Source organism: Centruroides sculpturatus, unplaced genomic scaffold (assembly GCF_000671375.1).
Source record: "Centruroides sculpturatus isolate CEXI.00-Female unplaced genomic scaffold, Cexi_2.0 scaffold4, whole genome shotgun sequence".
Lineage (NCBI taxonomy): Eukaryota > Metazoa > Arthropoda > Arachnida > Scorpiones > Buthidae > Centruroides > Centruroides sculpturatus.
In genome coordinates, this window is record NW_019384444.1 from 861,568 (window position 1) to 880,043 (window position 18,476).

General features: G+C 27.7%; 3 protein-coding genes across 4 annotated transcripts in view; all 3 read left to right on the top strand.

The window, feature by feature from the left end:
• Positions 1–7,822, top strand: part of LOC111620290 (transient receptor potential-gamma protein-like) — a 63,703-nt gene extending 55,881 nt beyond the window's left edge. For both annotated transcript variants that reach the window (XM_023362194.1, XM_023362195.1), the window contains 7 exons: positions 1,244–1,359; positions 1,456–1,710; positions 2,749–2,944; positions 3,316–3,510; positions 5,001–5,042; positions 5,220–5,403; positions 5,539–7,822. In XM_023362194.1, coding sequence (XP_023217962.1) covers positions 1,244–1,359; positions 1,456–1,710; positions 2,749–2,944; positions 3,316–3,510; positions 5,001–5,042; positions 5,220–5,403; positions 5,539–6,557 — 2,007 coding nt within the window. In that variant the 3' untranslated portion in view covers positions 6,558–7,822. The remainder of the gene's footprint in view (positions 1–1,243; positions 1,360–1,455; positions 1,711–2,748; positions 2,945–3,315; positions 3,511–5,000; positions 5,043–5,219; positions 5,404–5,538) is intronic.
• Positions 7,823–11,838: 4,016 nt separating this feature from the next.
• Positions 11,839–13,660, top strand: LOC111620252 (xyloside xylosyltransferase 1-like). Its single transcript, XM_023362148.1, has 2 exons — positions 11,839–12,126; positions 12,995–13,660. The coding sequence occupies exons 1-2, from the start codon at positions 11,839–11,841 to the stop codon at positions 13,658–13,660; spliced, it is 954 nt and encodes a 317-aa protein (XP_023217916.1).
• Positions 13,661–14,701: 1,041 nt separating this feature from the next.
• Positions 14,702–18,212, top strand: LOC111620272 (transient receptor potential-gamma protein-like). The gene is made up of 3 exons (XM_023362167.1): positions 14,702–15,432; positions 15,610–15,793; positions 15,929–18,212. The coding sequence occupies exons 2-3, from the start codon at positions 15,616–15,618 to the stop codon at positions 16,945–16,947; spliced, it is 1,197 nt and encodes a 398-aa protein (XP_023217935.1). The 5' UTR covers positions 14,702–15,432; positions 15,610–15,615; the 3' UTR covers positions 16,948–18,212.
• Positions 18,213–18,476: the final 264 nt, after the last annotated feature.

The window sequence follows — 18,476 nt, forward strand, 5'->3', positions numbered from 1 at the left end:
TGTTATTGTTTCATTTAGAATATATATATTTTTTATTTATTTTGTAAATAAATTTATTTTTAGTTGGTATAATGTAATATAATTAATTCATCCAAAAAAACGAAATATTTTAATATTTTTAATGTAATTTTCTGTATGTGTACTGTGTGTGTGTGTGTAAGTTAACGTTGTATTTTTGTTTAGATTTTTACATTTTGTACTTTCCCATATATTTCGGAATATTTATTCTGAATGCACGGATTTGATCAGAAAGAGATTATGCAGAATAGAACGAATTTTATCGCCCTTTATTTAATACTTGCAGTTTGTCACGTCTCTGGTGAGGACACAGGACTCTATTATGTGGAATTATATGTCGTAATCCCATGCCTTTAACTTTATAGATATAGAATGTATCGTAATCCCACTGGATAAAGTTAAAATTATGGTAATGTTGAATCTCTGTATTTTGTTGGATAATAATTTTGAACAAATCGGACCTGCTGAATTTTTAATAAAAATGTTTATAAATATTTAATGTTTACTTTTAAAATTTAATAAATTAAATCGTGTGTATTTTTAGTATTTTTTAAGAAATTTATAATATTCATTCCATTCAAAATTCTCATATTTTAATTTTAAAAATGTAATTATACGATGTTTTGAACTTATTGTTTTTTTACAAAAGAAGATATATATAATAAAATCAGAAAAATCGAAAGATAAAGGTCATAAACCTTATTGAATTTTCTGTCTATGATAGTCTCTGAATAATTATTTTCCCATTTTAAAATTAGGAATATCTATCATTCCTATCAATTGAAATTCATGCTGAGAAACAGCTGTTATCATCTGTGAATAATGTTATATCTTATCTAAGTTTGATTTAATTCAATGAGTGTTAATAAAATTTTTCAAGAATTAAATGAATTAACTTGTCCTTTTAATTGAGAGTGTAAATTAAAATTTTGCTCGATAATTAGACCTATTTAATTTTTAAATAACTTCCGCTGATCGAAATATACTTGTATCTTCTATATTTTAAATTCATTTTATAACTATGAAAATTATGATTATTTAACAAAGAGTAATATTTCGAATGTTCATAATGTAAATATTAAAAATAAAAAAGGTTTTTGTCTGGTTAATTAAAACTAAACAGAAATTCTTACATATTTAATGTGATAAAAGATATGATTATATTACCTTAAAATTTAATTTTAGGTTATATTCTTATAGGTTACTTACTTATATTCGATTTTAGGTTCAAAAAGAAATTTATCAAAATAGAGGGACAGCTTATCTGCCAAGAGAAAAGTGGGATGCTTGGGATCCCATGTTGATTGCAGAAGGTCTGTTTGCGGCTGCAAATATTTTCAGGTATAATAAATTTGATAATAAAAAAATTGTTCGTTTAATTTGCTTATTTAAAAAATTATATAACAGTATTAAATAAATATAGAGAATTTTTTCCAGTTCCCTAAAGCTGGTCTACATTTTTTCTGTCAATCCCCATTTGGGACCATTACAAATATCACTTGGTCGCATGGTGATCGATATAGTCAAGTTTTTCTTCGTCTACACCTTAGTCTTGTTTGCCTTCGCTTGTGGCATGAATCAACTGCTCTGGTATTATGCCGAGATGGAGAAGAAGGTCTGCATTTCGGGGAGAAATCTCAACGATACTAAAACCGAGCCCGGTGCTTGTCTTACGTGGAGAAGATTTGCTAAGTAAATACAGACGATAAATTCTTTACTTATTCAGTATTTTTATCTGTCTCCGAACAAGATACAATAAATTTATTACATGATATTCTGCCACTAAATATTCTAACTGGTAATTAATTATGCTTTAATTGTAAATTATGTAAAAAGATATATTTGCAATTTCCTGCTATCAGATATTTGATTATAAATATAATCACTGCACTAATTGTTCATTCATTCTTTTTCAGTTAATGTGACATTCATTTATAGTGTCATCAATTTTCGATTCGTTAATTACGTATGGTTAAAAGCTAGTTTTAGTCTCTCTGATTTTTAAGTCAATCAGTATTATATATTTTTTTCTATAATGCAAACGATATTATTAGAAAATTTTAATTTCCTTCATTTTAAACGGCTTATACAATGAAATGATGAATTATTTTGATATCAGTGCAACGTTATTTCTAAAATAAAAATGCATGCAGTTTTAAAATTTTCGAATTCGTATATATTTTCGAACTGATGTTATTTTAAGTAGCTACAGGCTATTTTCTAAATTGTAAAAGAAATCGCTAAAGGAACTGAACTAAAAAAGTATGAATGATCAAAATTCCAACAAATTGTATCGTTCCCATTTTTGTTTTGAAAATTGTTATTCTTGAACTTTTTGGAGATGGCTAAGAAATATAAAAACGTCAAACTCTGTTTCATATGTAATTTCGAATGTAACTTAGTCATTAAACTAAAATGTAGAAATCTAAAATCGACCTACAAAAAATTCTATGACTCAATCAATTTTAGAATTTGATTTTTGCGCTTTTGTATTCTTATTTTTTGTGTTTCTTTTATTATTTTGCTTTTGAAATTTATTTTTATTTATTTAATTTATCATTTATTTACGAATCACTGTTTTTTAAATTTAATTTATACTTTTACGTTGTTATAAACTTATCTACATATTTTAAAACCAAATAAATAACTTGTTTAAAATCATATTAAATAAGATTTTATAAAACCTAAAAGGTTTTTATTTGTTTATAAAATTAAATTATTTCTTTCTAGCCTGTTCGAATCCTCTCAAACCTTATTTTGGGCCAGCTTTGGTTTGATAGATCTGGATAATTTTGAACTTTCTGGTATCCAAAGTTATACTAGATTCTGGGGCATGTTAATGTTTGGATCGTATTGTGTGATTAATGTTGTGGTGCTGCTCAATCTGCTGATTGCTATGATGAATCACTCTTATCAAATGATCTCTGTAAGTATCTATTCTTTTCATTCCAGTATTTTAATCGTAAACAATTGAAATTTTTATGAAACCCAACGCGTTAATCTAGCAATTAAGCGTGAGGTAGTAAAAGGACATTGCGATCAATACTTACTTTTAATTGAAAGACTCTTGACATTTTAAGGTCTAATGAACTTGGCTTTCATAAATGTTATATGTCTTCATTAGTATTAATTTGGACTATTAAAAGTTTTGCTGTTAGACATTTCTAATCCCAATGGAAATTTAACTTTTAAACTTTCTTAAAAATAACCTTTCTGTCATAAATAATTCAGGTTATTCTGCAAAAATAATTTTTATGTTTTATTTTTATTTTTTAAATTTTTTTTCTATTCTTTAAGGAACAAACTGATATCGAGTGGAAGTTTGCCAGAAGTAAATTATGGATGAGTTATTTTGAAGACGGGGGAACTGTTCCTCCACCTTTCAATATCATTCCAACTGTAAAAAGTTGTTATTATCTAATGAGGTGGATCAGTAAGAAACTATGCGGACAGTCTAGAACTGCTAAAAAAGAACACTTGAAAACTATTAGGGTTTGTATGGATCCTTATTATCGTATTCTCTTATTGATAAAATAATGCTTTTATAAATTTCACGTAAAAATTCTTTTCTCTAATTAATAATATTTATTCGCTAATGAATAAAAAAGACAAATATATTATAAAAATTGCTTTATTTTTAATGTTTACGTATAATTATAGGCGCAATAAATGTTTAAATAGTAAAAGCTTTCTTAGATTAGTTAAAAAATAAACTTTGTAAGACGCTTAAATAAAAAATGTATATATAAAAGTTCAGATAATAATACTTTCATTTTATAACTTAAATTTTTATATAAATAACGCACTTTTATTTATTTCAAATAATAATGTTTCTCTTTGTATATTTGGGCTTCTGCTTGTTCAGAATAAATGTCAAAAGAGAAATAAAACGACTCTTCGTTATTAAACAAAGATCCAAAATATGATAATCGTATATTTTGGACAAAATATTAGTATAATTAAACACTTTGTTTACTGTATAATTTATAAATTATTGCATTCCTGTTTTCAGTTATTATTAAAATGTAATGAATATTATAACTGATCATAATTGAAATTTTCAAATTTCAGACCTATAAATTCCCACAGCCGTCTGTCTGTCCTTCCTTAATTTCGAAAACGGAGTTAAGTAGATGAAAATTAGAAAATATATGGAAAGATTAGGGACAGGGGACCCCGATCAACATTGTATGAACTTTCAGTTTAGAACAGAAGTCATGTTATTTCAATTCAAAAATTATCTCCAAAACGGAGTTTGATAGATGGCTGGCGGGACTGTTGATAACAGGAAAAATTTGGTAAAATCCAGCGCATATACAAACTTAAAATATAATTGAAAATTGCAACCCGTCATTGTAACAATGTCACAATAAATAATTGCTCGTTAATTTAATAATGTATAAATCTGTAAACAAGCCAAAATTTATCATTTTTAACGCTTTAGGAGCGTTTCATTCGAGAAAAATTATAAATATTTAATTTAAGAATTGTTAAAAATTTGAACTTTTCAATTTTGTTTTAATAAACAAAGATTATAAAATGTAAATAGAAATGTAATGATTATTAACATGCATTATATAATGCAGATTTACAGTTATATAATTATATGTTAATTGNGTTTTGTTGCATGTTCAGTCTTTTTTAAATATTCTTGGTTGTGATTTCTGATTTTTAATAAGATTATATTATTACTAGATATTTATTATACCAGTGAAAAGTGAAATCCCAGATAATATAAATCATAATAAAGAGAAATACTAGACTTAAAGTTTATGTCGTGTCATGTAATACTAATGTGGATTCCACATTTCTATTTTAGAGATACCGAACACAATTAAAATATTAAGAAACAAACTACTGTATATATTACTTGTCAAAAAATGCATTTGTTATATTTTAGTGATATCATTTATTTGTGTAAGTAAATAGGATCAATACAAAAGATAGACTTTTTATTTTATTTTTACTTTTTATTTTTTCAGAGAAAAGCCAAACAAGCAAGCGCTAGAGATCAAAGATATCAAGTAAATATCCATTATTTTGTACTTTTGTCTGTAGTTAAATATATTTGAATCTTAAAATAAATTAATAAAAAGTTATCGTTTAACGAATATTTAATAATAACATTAGATCTATATTAACGATAGTATTAAATTGCTGTTACACTACTGTATTTGTCACAATCTATCGCTATCTGGCAGACAATAATGAGAAACCTAGTTAGACGATACATCACCAAAGAGCAAAGGAAAGCTGACAACCAAGGAGTTACAGAAGATGATGTTAATGAAATCAAACAAGATATTTCTTCTTTTCGATACGAATTAATTGAAATACTAAAAAACAGCGGATTTAACACTTCTTCGGCCAGCGATCCTTCTCAAGGTAAATTTTATTAAAATGTTTTTCAAAATCTTTATAAACAAAAGAGGAGAAAAATGAAATTTATTTGTTAAATTTTGAGAAACATAAAATGTATTAATGAGAATTTCTGTTTCATTTATGTTTACTGCTTTGCAGGAACTGGGGGAAAGAAAAATCGGCAAAAAGAAAGACGATTGATGAAAGGATTTAATATCGGATTAGTAGAAGGATCTGTGCAGACTGCGACTGAATCTAATATTCCAGTGGAATTAGCCGAAAATGTTCGAAAATCTCCCATTAGCCGATTTGCAAAAATTGCTAGATTGGCAAGTGGGAAAAGGAAAGCCAAAAAGGAAAAATGGGCAAATCTTGTTGATGCAACGAAACAAGTTCGAGACGCTTTCAACAGAAGTAGAAGTATGGATTCAATCAGCAGTCAAATTAGCTCAGAACAAGCCAGTACTAAAGGAGAAACTTCTCCTAGTGATTCAAGTTTGAGTGGTGTTGGTTCGTTAGGAGAAGAAACGAGCGAAGAAGAGTCGCCGAAAAGAGTCGACCAAGCAACTAATACAGAAACTCCAGCCTTAAAATGGTCGCGAATTACTAGGAAACTAGGAATGCTTACATTTCATCCAACTAAATTTAAAGTGGTGCTTCACGAAAAGAACGATAACACGCTGGAACCGCCTCCATCAAAATTAATTAGTAAAAAATCTAAAGCTAGAAGAACAGTTAGTGCGCCATCGGCATCTCTCCATCCTCCTCAAAACAGTTTTAATGCTCAGCAAAGAACTAATAGAACTACATCAACATCTTTTAACTCGGTGATTCCCGAAACGAAACGATTGCCAACAATCGAATATTCGCCGAGAAATTCTTTAGCGCCAGAGATGCCCAGTCCAGTTGAAAATGCTCCATGTTCATCTCCACCACGAACACCTGTTTCATGTTCCTCATTTCCAGATACTGGAAGATTAGAATCATCCAAAGCAGAATCGGACATTATCAAAAATTCTGGAATGCCCGCGTCGGAAGTAACATCGTTGAATCAAAGTTCTTCGTTGGAACCTTTAGTGAATGGTAACGGAAAGTCTAAAGAGCGCTCTTTAGGCTTGATATCGACTTTATATGGTATCGAACCAGTGAACAAAGATATGACAATGGGTTGGTTATAGATTTAATTAGGTGAAACAGTTTTTCTCGTATCTTGGCACAGAAGTTATTGCTGATCAGAGCAAATGGTCACCAAAAATATCAGAGATCAGAGTGGATATTGTTTCACTAACATCGACACATATAAGTGACCATCCTTCTTGTGCCAAAAATGCAGAAGTAGACTCTAACAATCTAGTTTTCTACCTCTGACGAAGAATCCAGTTCAAACAGAACAAATTCTGCTCTACACTTCCAGAAAATAATGTTAATGCAAATACGAGCCGACCTTGTAACTACTGGTAGAAAAGTACAACGACTGTTGCTAGATATTTTCTATATAAAAATTCATTCTATGTTCATTCTAGGTACTCAGTTTAAAATTCTCCCGAATTTGCTAGCGCTGCTTTAGATACTTGTTTTAATATACTCGTAACTGCGAAACGAGGAAACATCTAACGATAATAATTTATTAGGGACTAAGATATTTGTATCGAAATTTCTCCACGATTAAATCAGCCATTAATTTCAATTCATTCCATATCATCAACAATTTTTAATAAAATAATAATTTATTCATTTGAATTATGGAATAAATAGGATATTCAATTGAAGAAAGATTCATCTTTCTTACTCTGTAACTCATAATTCAGGGAAATGAAGAATTAACTTTCTATTATAGCTTTATGAATGTTGAAGTTTGCTTTTAAAAATTTTTTTCCACAAAAATTATTCATTCCTTCTGCGAAAAATTACGGATCATGAGATTTTTGTACTCGCTACGTAGATTTATAAAACGAAGAAAACAAATCTAGAACTAATAGAAAAGTACAAATAGATATATTCTGCACAAAATTAGTCTTTCTGCAGAGCAGAAGTTACCAATGCACAATAATTAATATAATAGGCCCACCCTTATATTGTTTATTTGATGTAAACATTTTCGTTAAGTGCCAAAATTGTTTTAAAGAAACTTTCATAAACCGAAAATCATTAAACGATCCCGATTTCGAACTCGATCGCTATTCAGTCAGTTTGAACAAGGATTTTCCTTTGTAAATATATGCTATATGAAAATAAAAATTATTATTGATTTCTGTCATTATTTTATTGTCATTACAAACAAGCGCACAAATGTTGGGACTATTTTCCGGGTTTGAGCCCTCTCCTTAATTTAAGAAATAGAAAACACAGCTTGGAAAATTTATGTTTACTTATAAACTGGTTATCAGTACGTCATTTTCTCCAGCCAAGTTAATCGGAAATAATAATGACAATTTCTTAGAATATGGAGAAAAATCAGAAAAAATAGTGTCCCATTTCTGTAGAATAATGTAGTGTAATTAATTATCCTAGAATAATGGAGTTTTCAACCCGGAGTGCATGCACCCCGGAGAGTGCCAGACACCTTTTCCAGGGTGTGAGCCTTTGAATTAGAGATACTTTTAAAATATATATTAAATTAGTAACAGAAAAATCAAAAAATGTATTTTACCTTGTCTCACAAAAGGTTCTTTTGAGTCTCTTCTTAAAAATACGAATGGCTCCGCCACTGATTACAAATTTATTCAAATAAACAATTTTTAAGATAATTAATTTTATCTATTTAAATATTCGTATATCTTATAAATGTAGAACAGTATTAGATTTGTTTTATATCCTGCAATTTATGTCCTAAGATATTAAATTTTGCGGATTAATTTAATCGAATTACTTTTTCTTCAAGAAAAACTAATGAAAATTATATATACTGAATAAATTTTACTAGATTAGAATTGACTAGTTTAATTGACTAGAATTTTTCAAATAAAGATGGTCTAAAATCAAATTTATATTGTGATGAACATTAGCTGCTAAATCTAAACAAAATCGGCTTTGTGATTTTTATTTTATAATACTTAAAAGACTCTCTGTTATAAGTATGCTAATTTAGTATTGGTTTTTGTTTTTCTAATGGATTAGTATGATGCAAATCGATTTTTTCCCGAAATAAGAGACAAATAGTAAATTAACTAGCTTCTCAAATTATCTCAAAATTATAGCATTAATAAATAAATTATAATTAATTACAAATATATGTTTTGCATCTTGCATTGCTTCATCACATTTTCTCAATAATATATTAGTCACAGAGAAAAACAAAATTTTCAATTTCATTATCAATACTTCGTAATATCAATATAAAAAATCTGCGTAATTTTGTAGGGAATTTCTCATAGATTTACTAAAATTATTGGAGCAGTTCTCATTTTATATTGCTTTGCGTAATTAAACTAATATTAAATAATTTTGGTGATATTATCATATGAAAAACAAAGCATTTAACATATTTGTCTTGATTTATTCGAGTCATATTTTACTTATGCTTTGTTTCGTTGTCGCAAAAATAAGTGTTTGTCAGTAAATTTATAGCATATAATTTTATATTCACGACAAGAAATGACTTTAAAGAATTTCTCAATTTTTTTTTCATTTCGTTTCATTTCTAATACATATTCTAAATATTTGCTACCGCTTACTCAATAAATCGATTACATAGAGTAGAAAATATAGATTAATCAATAATTATAGAGAATATTAAAATTTCTCTTAAAATTTTACACAAAATTACCAACTCTAGTATTATAGAGTAAACGAAATCGCTTTATGCTTATAATACAAAGTAATAATAATAATATAATAAAATAAATCTTTTATACTTGTGCAAAATTTTAGTAATGCAAGATAAAAAAAAAATATTATTTTTTTTATACTACAATTACAAGAGAGAAATTTGTACGACGTCTTTCAAATATATCTCTTCAATTCATAAAAAGTTATAGCAAAATATAATAGATGTTTTTAATTTAGGATATAACTTCTTATTCATTTCTTTATTTTTTAATTGTGTAAACTAAAAAAACCTTTATTTTTTCGTTTTCTATATAATTGAATTGAAAGCGTATTTATTTGTTTCTTCCTTCGTCTGATTCATTTTGTTGATAGATTTGATCTGTTTCCGATTAGTTTGTTTGCTTTTTACTATCTACAATAACTTTCTTTAAAACAAGACTAGCAGAAAGCATATAATTGACAGCAACCACTCTTTTTCAGATTCCTTTCTTTCCTTCTTGATTGAATCAGTTTTGATTCCTCTGTTGTATTTTATTTATCCATTTAGACTTTGATTTCTCTTTTTCAAAATTTTATATAACAGTTATTACATTTATATATATATAAACATTTATAATATTAATAAATGTGTCTTAATTTCAAATTACAATTAGACTATTATTTTTTTTATTAATAGAAAATAAAACTATTTTTAAAATGAATTCTTCTAAATATTACTTTATATTTTTGAACCCATTTGATGAATTTGTTAGTTATATAAATGAAGACAGATATTAGAAGAGAATTTATATTATAATGAATAATTTAATACAGAAGTGTATAAATCTATCAGCAAACCATATCAGTAATCGTTAATATTAATAAAGAATGAAAGAGATATTCAAACTTATCAAATAAAATTGGCAATAAATATTTTTAAACATAATTGAACATTTCTATAATTTGCAATTTACATTTTTACAAAATCCGTTAGCATTATCTCATTTCTCCTCTGTGATTTAAATATTCTAATCGCTGTTATACGTCTATTCTGAACTAATTCCTGTTTTTTTTTTTCTTTTTTATCCTCAATAAATATAAAAAAATAAGTATAACTTTTATAAATTTAATACTAAAAATAAAAACTATGGAATCTTAAATATTTCCTTATTCCTTTTGTGTGTTCCAGTTATTCTTATAAATAAAAGATACCTTTTCTCTCTGTTACATTTTATATAGAAACATCAACATCACTGTTAAGCATCTGCCAAATATTAATTTATAGAGATCTAAGTATCATTAACGTTTTAGTTTGAATTTTTTTTCACTTTCTCGATCACACGTAACTAATTTGAACAAAGAAAAAAACAAATGGCTCCATTTACCAACATGAGCAATGGCGGAGAATGCCATTAGCATTGACAAGTGGTTGGAGCGTGTTAGAGGAGAAGCAACCATAGGGACAAAACAACGAAACAGCTCTGGAGTAAAAGAACTATAAAAACGAATATTTTGGACTAAAGGGAGAATATTATATCTATTTTGTAGAATTCATATAATATTAAAGTATATTTGTATATTTGAATACACAATAAAAATAAAGGGCAACATTTGAAAGTTTTAAGTAGATTTTTTTAATCATCATAAAACATCTTCGAATGAGATGGAGAGGTTATTGTACATTTACGAATAAGATTCGTCGAGACGAGTTAATTTCCGGTAGTCTAAATATTTCGTACATGAAATCAACTGGAAATACGAGTTTTGTTAATCAGTTCAAGTACACAATCTGCATCATAATATTTTTATTTTAAAATAAATCTGTATGTATTATGAGGATGAAATACATTAATAAATTGCTGTGTGAATAAAAAATATATTTTTTATGTTAATATTATTTTTTAAAATATTGCTGTTATATTAATAAAATATAACTTTATGAATAATGAAATAGAGGATTTTCAAGAAATATTATCATAATTTATTCATTTATTTCAATAAATATATTTATCTATTTGTTCTCATTAATAATTCATTTATTATTCTTAATATAATATAATATATGGGTAATAAATTTATCGAGCTATGGAGATATTTTTAAATTTAATTTTTTATACATAATTTTAAGCATTAAACTAGTTACGAAATTTAATTCGTAGAATAATAATAATAGTAATATATAGGTCAAATTCTGTAGGGGAATTTCTTGATTATTTCTCGTTTTTGGGGTTTTTTATTTAATTCACAAAAACGGTAAATCAAATAACTTAGTTTATTATACAAAAGTAAAATATTCAGGTCAGAATGAAGGAGGTCGCTGGAATATATTATTATAATTGTTGGATTTTATTTAAATAAAATTATCAAAATTAATTTTTAAAAAAATGTAAAGAGCAATATAAAATTTCGAATTGTTGAAATATATTCCGTTAGTGAATCCGGAAATTGAAAAAACAGGGTCAAGGCTTTCAAAACTTGGGTGATAACTCACGGATCTTAAAACTATGTCATCTAGCATAAAAACCTGCCACGTTACCTTCTGTATAGGCCTAATTATAACTATGTCGGCTGTCGGGTGTCTCTGTAAAAAGGTGCTCATTGTAATATTTTAAAATGGACTTTATTTGTCGCCATCATCATCAGTTTCGTTATTTAACATACATAGTCTTGTTCTCGTGTTTGTTTTCTCTGTTATTATATAATGTAGCTTCAATGTATTGGTTCGTATCCAGTTTGATGATCAACAGTCAGACACCTGAGAAAGTGAATGCCATTAGAGAATGGACGTTTCCTCGTACCGAAACCGTGCACCTATCGTTCATGTGCAAATATGCTTACCGCAACATGAAAATCTTGAGAAATTTATTACGCTGCGTTAAAAGTATTATTAGATATACCTCTCGTAACCTGCATTTTCATATTTTTCTCGACAAACCGAGCAAAATGAGAGTAAAAAGAACTCTCAAAAAAATAATCAGAGAAACTGGTCGCACATTTTCGGTAAGTTGCTTTTAAGTATATATTTTTTTTAATTGTTAAGTAAAAGAAGAAATGAATTTACGATGTAAAAATAATTTATTTTCCCCAGGAAAAATGCATTTAAAACTTATATTATTACGACGCAACAAATAGTAATTTTCATAATTGTATTAAATAGTTAATTCCGTAATTTAATTTTATTGACGATTAATAACAGGCTTTTGTTATATGTAAACTTTTGTAATACATAAACTATAAATTAAATACAAACGAAATAAATTACACATGACGAAATCTTTAATAAATTCAACCGAACTTTTCGCGTAAATTAAATATTGTGTCAATATGCTGAATGGCTGTTAGAACTCTTGAAAGGTCATTTGTGTACACGAGTTCATACAAAATTAGCAACAAATCATTTTAATGTAAAACTTTTTTTATTTTTAATTATAATAATCAAAATAAGCGAAGATTATTATATCGAAAGAATTAATTGAAAATTCAAATATAATATCATAAAAGGATAAATTGTATATAAAAATGAAATTTTAAAATATTTATTTATATATCATTCTTTTAAATTTAACAAAACTGAGGATTCACTTTTAAATTTTTAAATAAAGCTCAAAAAAATCTTTTTAAAAAAAATAGCTAGACGGAAAATAGATATAAAAATAAATAAAGAGTTAAATTTTAAAAAGTAAAATAATTTTTAAAATAACTTTCTTAATTTAAATTTTAAATAAAATATTTTTCAATTTTTTATGAAAAAGTATAATAGTTTTTTCATAAATTATTTATAATATAGTCTTAGAATTATTTTAATGTTTCTATTTTTTTATGATTTAACATTTTACTAATTTTAATAAATTTATTTTTTATATTGCAGATAAGTTTTTACGATATTAATAACATTATAGAAAAGTCACAAGATTTTATCAAAATAATGAGGAAGTTCTTCTTCACCAAAGATGTCGGTCGTTATAATGATGACATATTTTTCATCTCAGAACTGATTCATCACATCTTGTCTATCGATAAAGTTATTATGATCGATCTAGATTTGATTTTCAATGCTGACATTGGCGATCTTCATCGTCATTTTCACAAGTTTTCTCCTACAAATGTGATAGGATTAGCTAACGACTTGCAACCCCAGTATCGTGTAGATTTCCAATTTTATAGAAAATTAAATCCTCAAACGTCGGTGGGTGCTCCAAGACCGGGTAAACAAGGTTTCAATACTGGAGTTGTTCTTTTTCATCTAAAGAAAATGCGTCAATCCGAATTATATAATTCGTTACTCAACCATACTGCTATAGAATATCTGTGCAAAAAATATTATTTTGAAGGATATTTAGGTCATCAAGATTTCTATACCTTAACAGGAATGGAATATCCAGAATTATACTACGTTTTAGACTGTACATGGAATAGACAATTAGATACTGGATGGAATAACAGCGTGGATAAAAATATTTTCGATCTCTATCATGAATGTAACGGTAAGATAAAGGTAATACATGGCAATGGAGATGCCTTTATGCCTTATTAGCCTGATATTTTATTATACAGTATTGCGATTAAGACTACCGAGCCATTTCGTTGTATAAATAAATTGTAAAGTATCGCAGAAAAACATTACGATGACGATTTTTTTTCTTTATTCATCAAATAATTGGCATTATTTATTCCTGTCAGAAGATATATTTTTTAGTAAATATAGAAATATCAACGAATAAGTAATATAACTGGCATTTTATTAAACAAATATTCTCTGAATGTGTAATAAATATTACAATACACTTTTAAATATTGCCTGAAAAGTATTCAAATTTTACCGCGGGTTAAATTTGAAAATAAAATATTTTTATGGTTTACTGTGTTTCGTTTCAAACTAAAGAGCATATATACATATAAGTTAATCAATTATTATTCTCGATTTAGAAATATTGATTTGCGCTCATTAATTGAATTTGGTGTTATTTTAAATATATGTAAATTAAATTAATTTCTTTAATTCTATCTATCTGTTAAACCATATTTCAGTAGATTTTTTTTTAATCAAAGCTTTCATAAAAGTATAGTGTGCGGTATTTTCCTATTGGTTTCAGGTTGTTGAAACAAATAATATGTGCAAGAGCTTTCATCCATGAATTCCATTGTCCGCAAATTAACGTTTAATGATTTGTTTAAGGAAACCTTTAATGTTACACAACACAGTTAACTATTTCCTGTTTGTAAACTTGTTTTTATTAATTCTTTTTATATAATCAGTGGATCAAGTATTCTTTTAATACTTGATATACACTGTTGGACGTTTCGAAATAAAATTTTGAAAATTTAGTAGTTTGATTACAATCGTTTCTTATTACAGTTGTTTCTGTAGTTCTCGCGCATTTATGGATTAATTCATTCTATTTGTCTGAAAATTACTTGCAAAAGCACTAAAATTGCTTCAGTAACCACATAGGCTATATAGTCTATATTATAAATTTAAATTAGAAATTTTTTCTTATTTTCAAAATTTAAAATCTGTTTCTTAAAACATTTTCCCTGTGNAATTAATTAAATAATTACAAGATTTAGGCAAAAATTTTATCCAATATAAATATGACATTAGACATTAACACAATCTTTTTTACGTCACAATCTGAAGACACCGGCTGATCTCATTTGAAAAACACGTACAGTATATTGTAATAGAATATATCTGTTTAATTTATCAATTTTATCCATAAAATCGCGGATTGGCATATACTATATGATTTAAATTTTTCATATACAGTATATTTCTTACGATGATTCTATAACGATTCAATCTTACTTAAATCATACTGTTTTAAGTTGAATATCAAAGGAAAGACATGATTATATACGAGTATATTAGGTAATTGCGGGAACATTTAATTCATGTATTGTTTTGTTGCATGTTCAGTCTTTTTTAAATATTCTTGGTTGTGATTTCTGATTTTTAATAAGATTATATTATTACTAGATATTTATTATACCAGTGAAAAGTGAAATCCCAGATAATATAAATCATAATAAAGAGAAATACTAGACTTAAAGTTTATGTCGTGTCATGTAATACTAATGTGGATTCCACATTTCTATTTTAGAGATACCGAACACAATTAAAATATTAAGAAACAAACTACTGTATATATTACTTGTCAAAAAATGCATTTGTTATATTTTAGTGATATCATTTATTTGTGTAAGTAAATAGGATCAATACAAAAGATAGACTTTTTATTTTATTTTTACTTTTTATTTTTTCAGAGAAAAGCCAAACAAGCAAGCGCTAGAGATCAAAGATATCAAGTAAATATCCATTATTTTGTACTTTTGTCTGTAGTTAAATATATTTGAATCTTAAAATAAATTAATAAAAAGTTATCGTTTAACGAATATTTAATAATAACATTAGATCTATATTAACGATAGTATTAAATTGCTGTTACACTACTGTATTTGTCACAATCTATCGCTATCTGGCAGACAATAATGAGAAACCTAGTTAGACGATACATCACCAAAGAGCAAAGGAAAGCTGACAACCAAGGAGTTACAGAAGATGATGTTAATGAAATCAAACAAGATATTTCTTCTTTTCGATACGAATTAATTGAAATACTAAAAAACAGCGGATTTAACACTTCTTCGGCCAGCGATCCTTCTCAAGGTAAATTTTATTAAAATGTTTTTCAAAATCTTTATAAATAAAAGAGGAGAAAAATGAAATTTATTTGTTAAATTTTGAGAAACATAAAATGTATTAATGAGAATTTCTGTTTCATTTATGTTTACTGCTTTGCAGGAACTGGGGGAAAGAAAAATCGGCAAAAAGAAAGACGATTGATGAAAGGATTTAATATCGGATTAGTAGAAGGATCTGTGCAGACTGCGACTGAATCTAATATTCCAGTGGAATTAGCCGAAAATGTTCGAAAATCTCCCATTAGCCGATTTGCAAAAATTGCTAGATTGGCAAGTGGGAAAAGGAAAGCCAAAAAGGAAAAATGGGCAAATCTTGTTGATGCAACGAAACAAGTTCGAGACGCTTTCAACAGAAGTAGAAGTATGGATTCAATCAGCAGTCAAATTAGCTCAGAACAAGCCAGTACTAAAGGAGAAACTTCTCCTAGTGATTCAAGTTTGAGTGGTGTTGGTTCGTTAGGAGAAGAAACGAGCGAAGAAGAGTCGCCGAAAAGAGTCGACCAAGCAACTAATACAGAAACTCCAGCCTTAAAATGGTCGCGAATTACTAGGAAACTAGGAATGCTTACATTTCATCCAACTAAATTTAAAGTGGTGCTTCACGAAAAGAACGATAACACGCTGGAACCGCCTCCATCAAAATTAATTAGTAAAAAATCTAAAGCTAGAAGAACAGTTAGTGCGCCATCGGCATCTCTCCATCCTCCTCAAAACAGTTTTAATGCTCAGCAAAGAACTAATAGAACTACATCAACATCTTTTAACTCGGTGATTCCCGAAACGAAACGATTGCCAACAATCGAATATTCGCCGAGAAATTCTTTAGCGCCAGAGATGCCCAGTCCAGTTGAAAATGCTCCATGTTCATCTCCACCACGAACACCTGTTTCATGTTCCTCATTTCCAGATACTGGAAGATTAGAATCATCCAAAGCAGAATCGGACATTATCAAAAATTCTGGAATGCCCGCGTCGGAAGTAACATCGTTGAATCAAAGTTCTTCGTTGGAACCTTTAGTGAATGGTAACGGAAAGTCTAAAGAGCGCTCTTTAGGCTTGATATCGACTTTATATGGTATCGAACCAGTGAACAAAGATATGACAATGGGTTGGTTATAGATTTAATTAGGTGAAACAGTTTTTCTCGTATCTTGGCACAGAAGTTATTGCTGATCAGAGCAAATGGTCACCAAAAATATCAGAGATCAGAGTGGATATTGTTTCACTAACATCGACACATATAAGTGACCATCCTTCTTGTGCCAAAAATGCAGAAGTAGACTCTAACAATCTAGTTTTCTACCTCTGACGAAGAATCCAGTTCAAACAGAACAAATTCTGCTCTACACTTCCAGAAAATAATGTTAATGCAAATACGAGCCGACCTTGTAACTACTGGTAGAAAAGTACAACGACTGTTGCTAGATATTTTCTATATAAAAATTCATTCTATGTTCATTCTAGGTACTCAGTTTAAAATTCTCCCGAATTTGCTAGCGCTGCTTTAGATACTTGTTTTAATATACTCGTAACTGCGAAACGAGGAAACATCTAACGATAATAATTTATTAGGGACTAAGATATTTGTATCGAAATTTCTCCACGATTAAATCAGCCATTAATTTCAATTCATTCCATATCATCAACAATTTTTAATAAAATAATAATTTATTCATTTGAATTATGGAATAAATAGGATATTCAATTGAAGAAAGATTCATCTTTCTTACTCTGTAACTCATAATTCAGGGAAATGAAGAATTAACTTTCTATTATAGCTTTATGAATGTTGAAGTTTGCTTTTAAAAATTTTTTTCCACAAAAATTATTCATTCCTTCTGCGAAAAATTACGGATCATGAGATTTTTGTACTCGCTACGTAGATTTATAAAACGAAGAAAACAAATCTAGAACTAATAGAAAAGTACAAATAGATATATTCTGCACAAAATTAGTCTTTCTGCAGAGCAGAAGTTACCAATGCACAATAATTAATATAATAGGCCCACCCTTATATTGTTTATTTGATGTAAACATTTTCGTTAAGTGCCAAAATTGTTTTAAAGAAACTTTCATAAACCGAAAATCATTAAACGATCCCGATTTCGAACTCGATCGCTATTCAGTCAGTTTGAACAAGGATTTTCCTTTGTAAATATATGCTATATGAAAATAAAAATTATTATTGATTTCTGTCATTATTTTATTGTCATTACAAACAAGCGCACAAATGTTGGGACTATTTTCCGGGTTTGAGCCCTCTCCTTAATTTAAGAAATAGAAAACACAGCTTGGAAAATTTATGTTTACTTATAAACTGGTTATCAGTACGTCATTTTCTCCAGCCAAGTTAATCGGAAATAATAATGACAATTTCTTAGAATATGGAGAAAAATCAGAAAAAATAGTGTCCCATTTCTGTAGAATAATGTAGTGTAATTAATTATCCTAGAATAATGGAGTTTTCAACCCGGAGTGCATGCACCCCGGAGAGTGCCAGACACCTTTTCCAGGGTGTGAGCCTTTGAATTAGAGATACTTTTAAAATATATATTAAATTAGTAACAGAAAAATCAAAAAATGTATTTTACCTTGTCTCACAAAAGGTTCTTTTGAGTCTCTTCTTAAAAATACGAATGGCTCCGCCA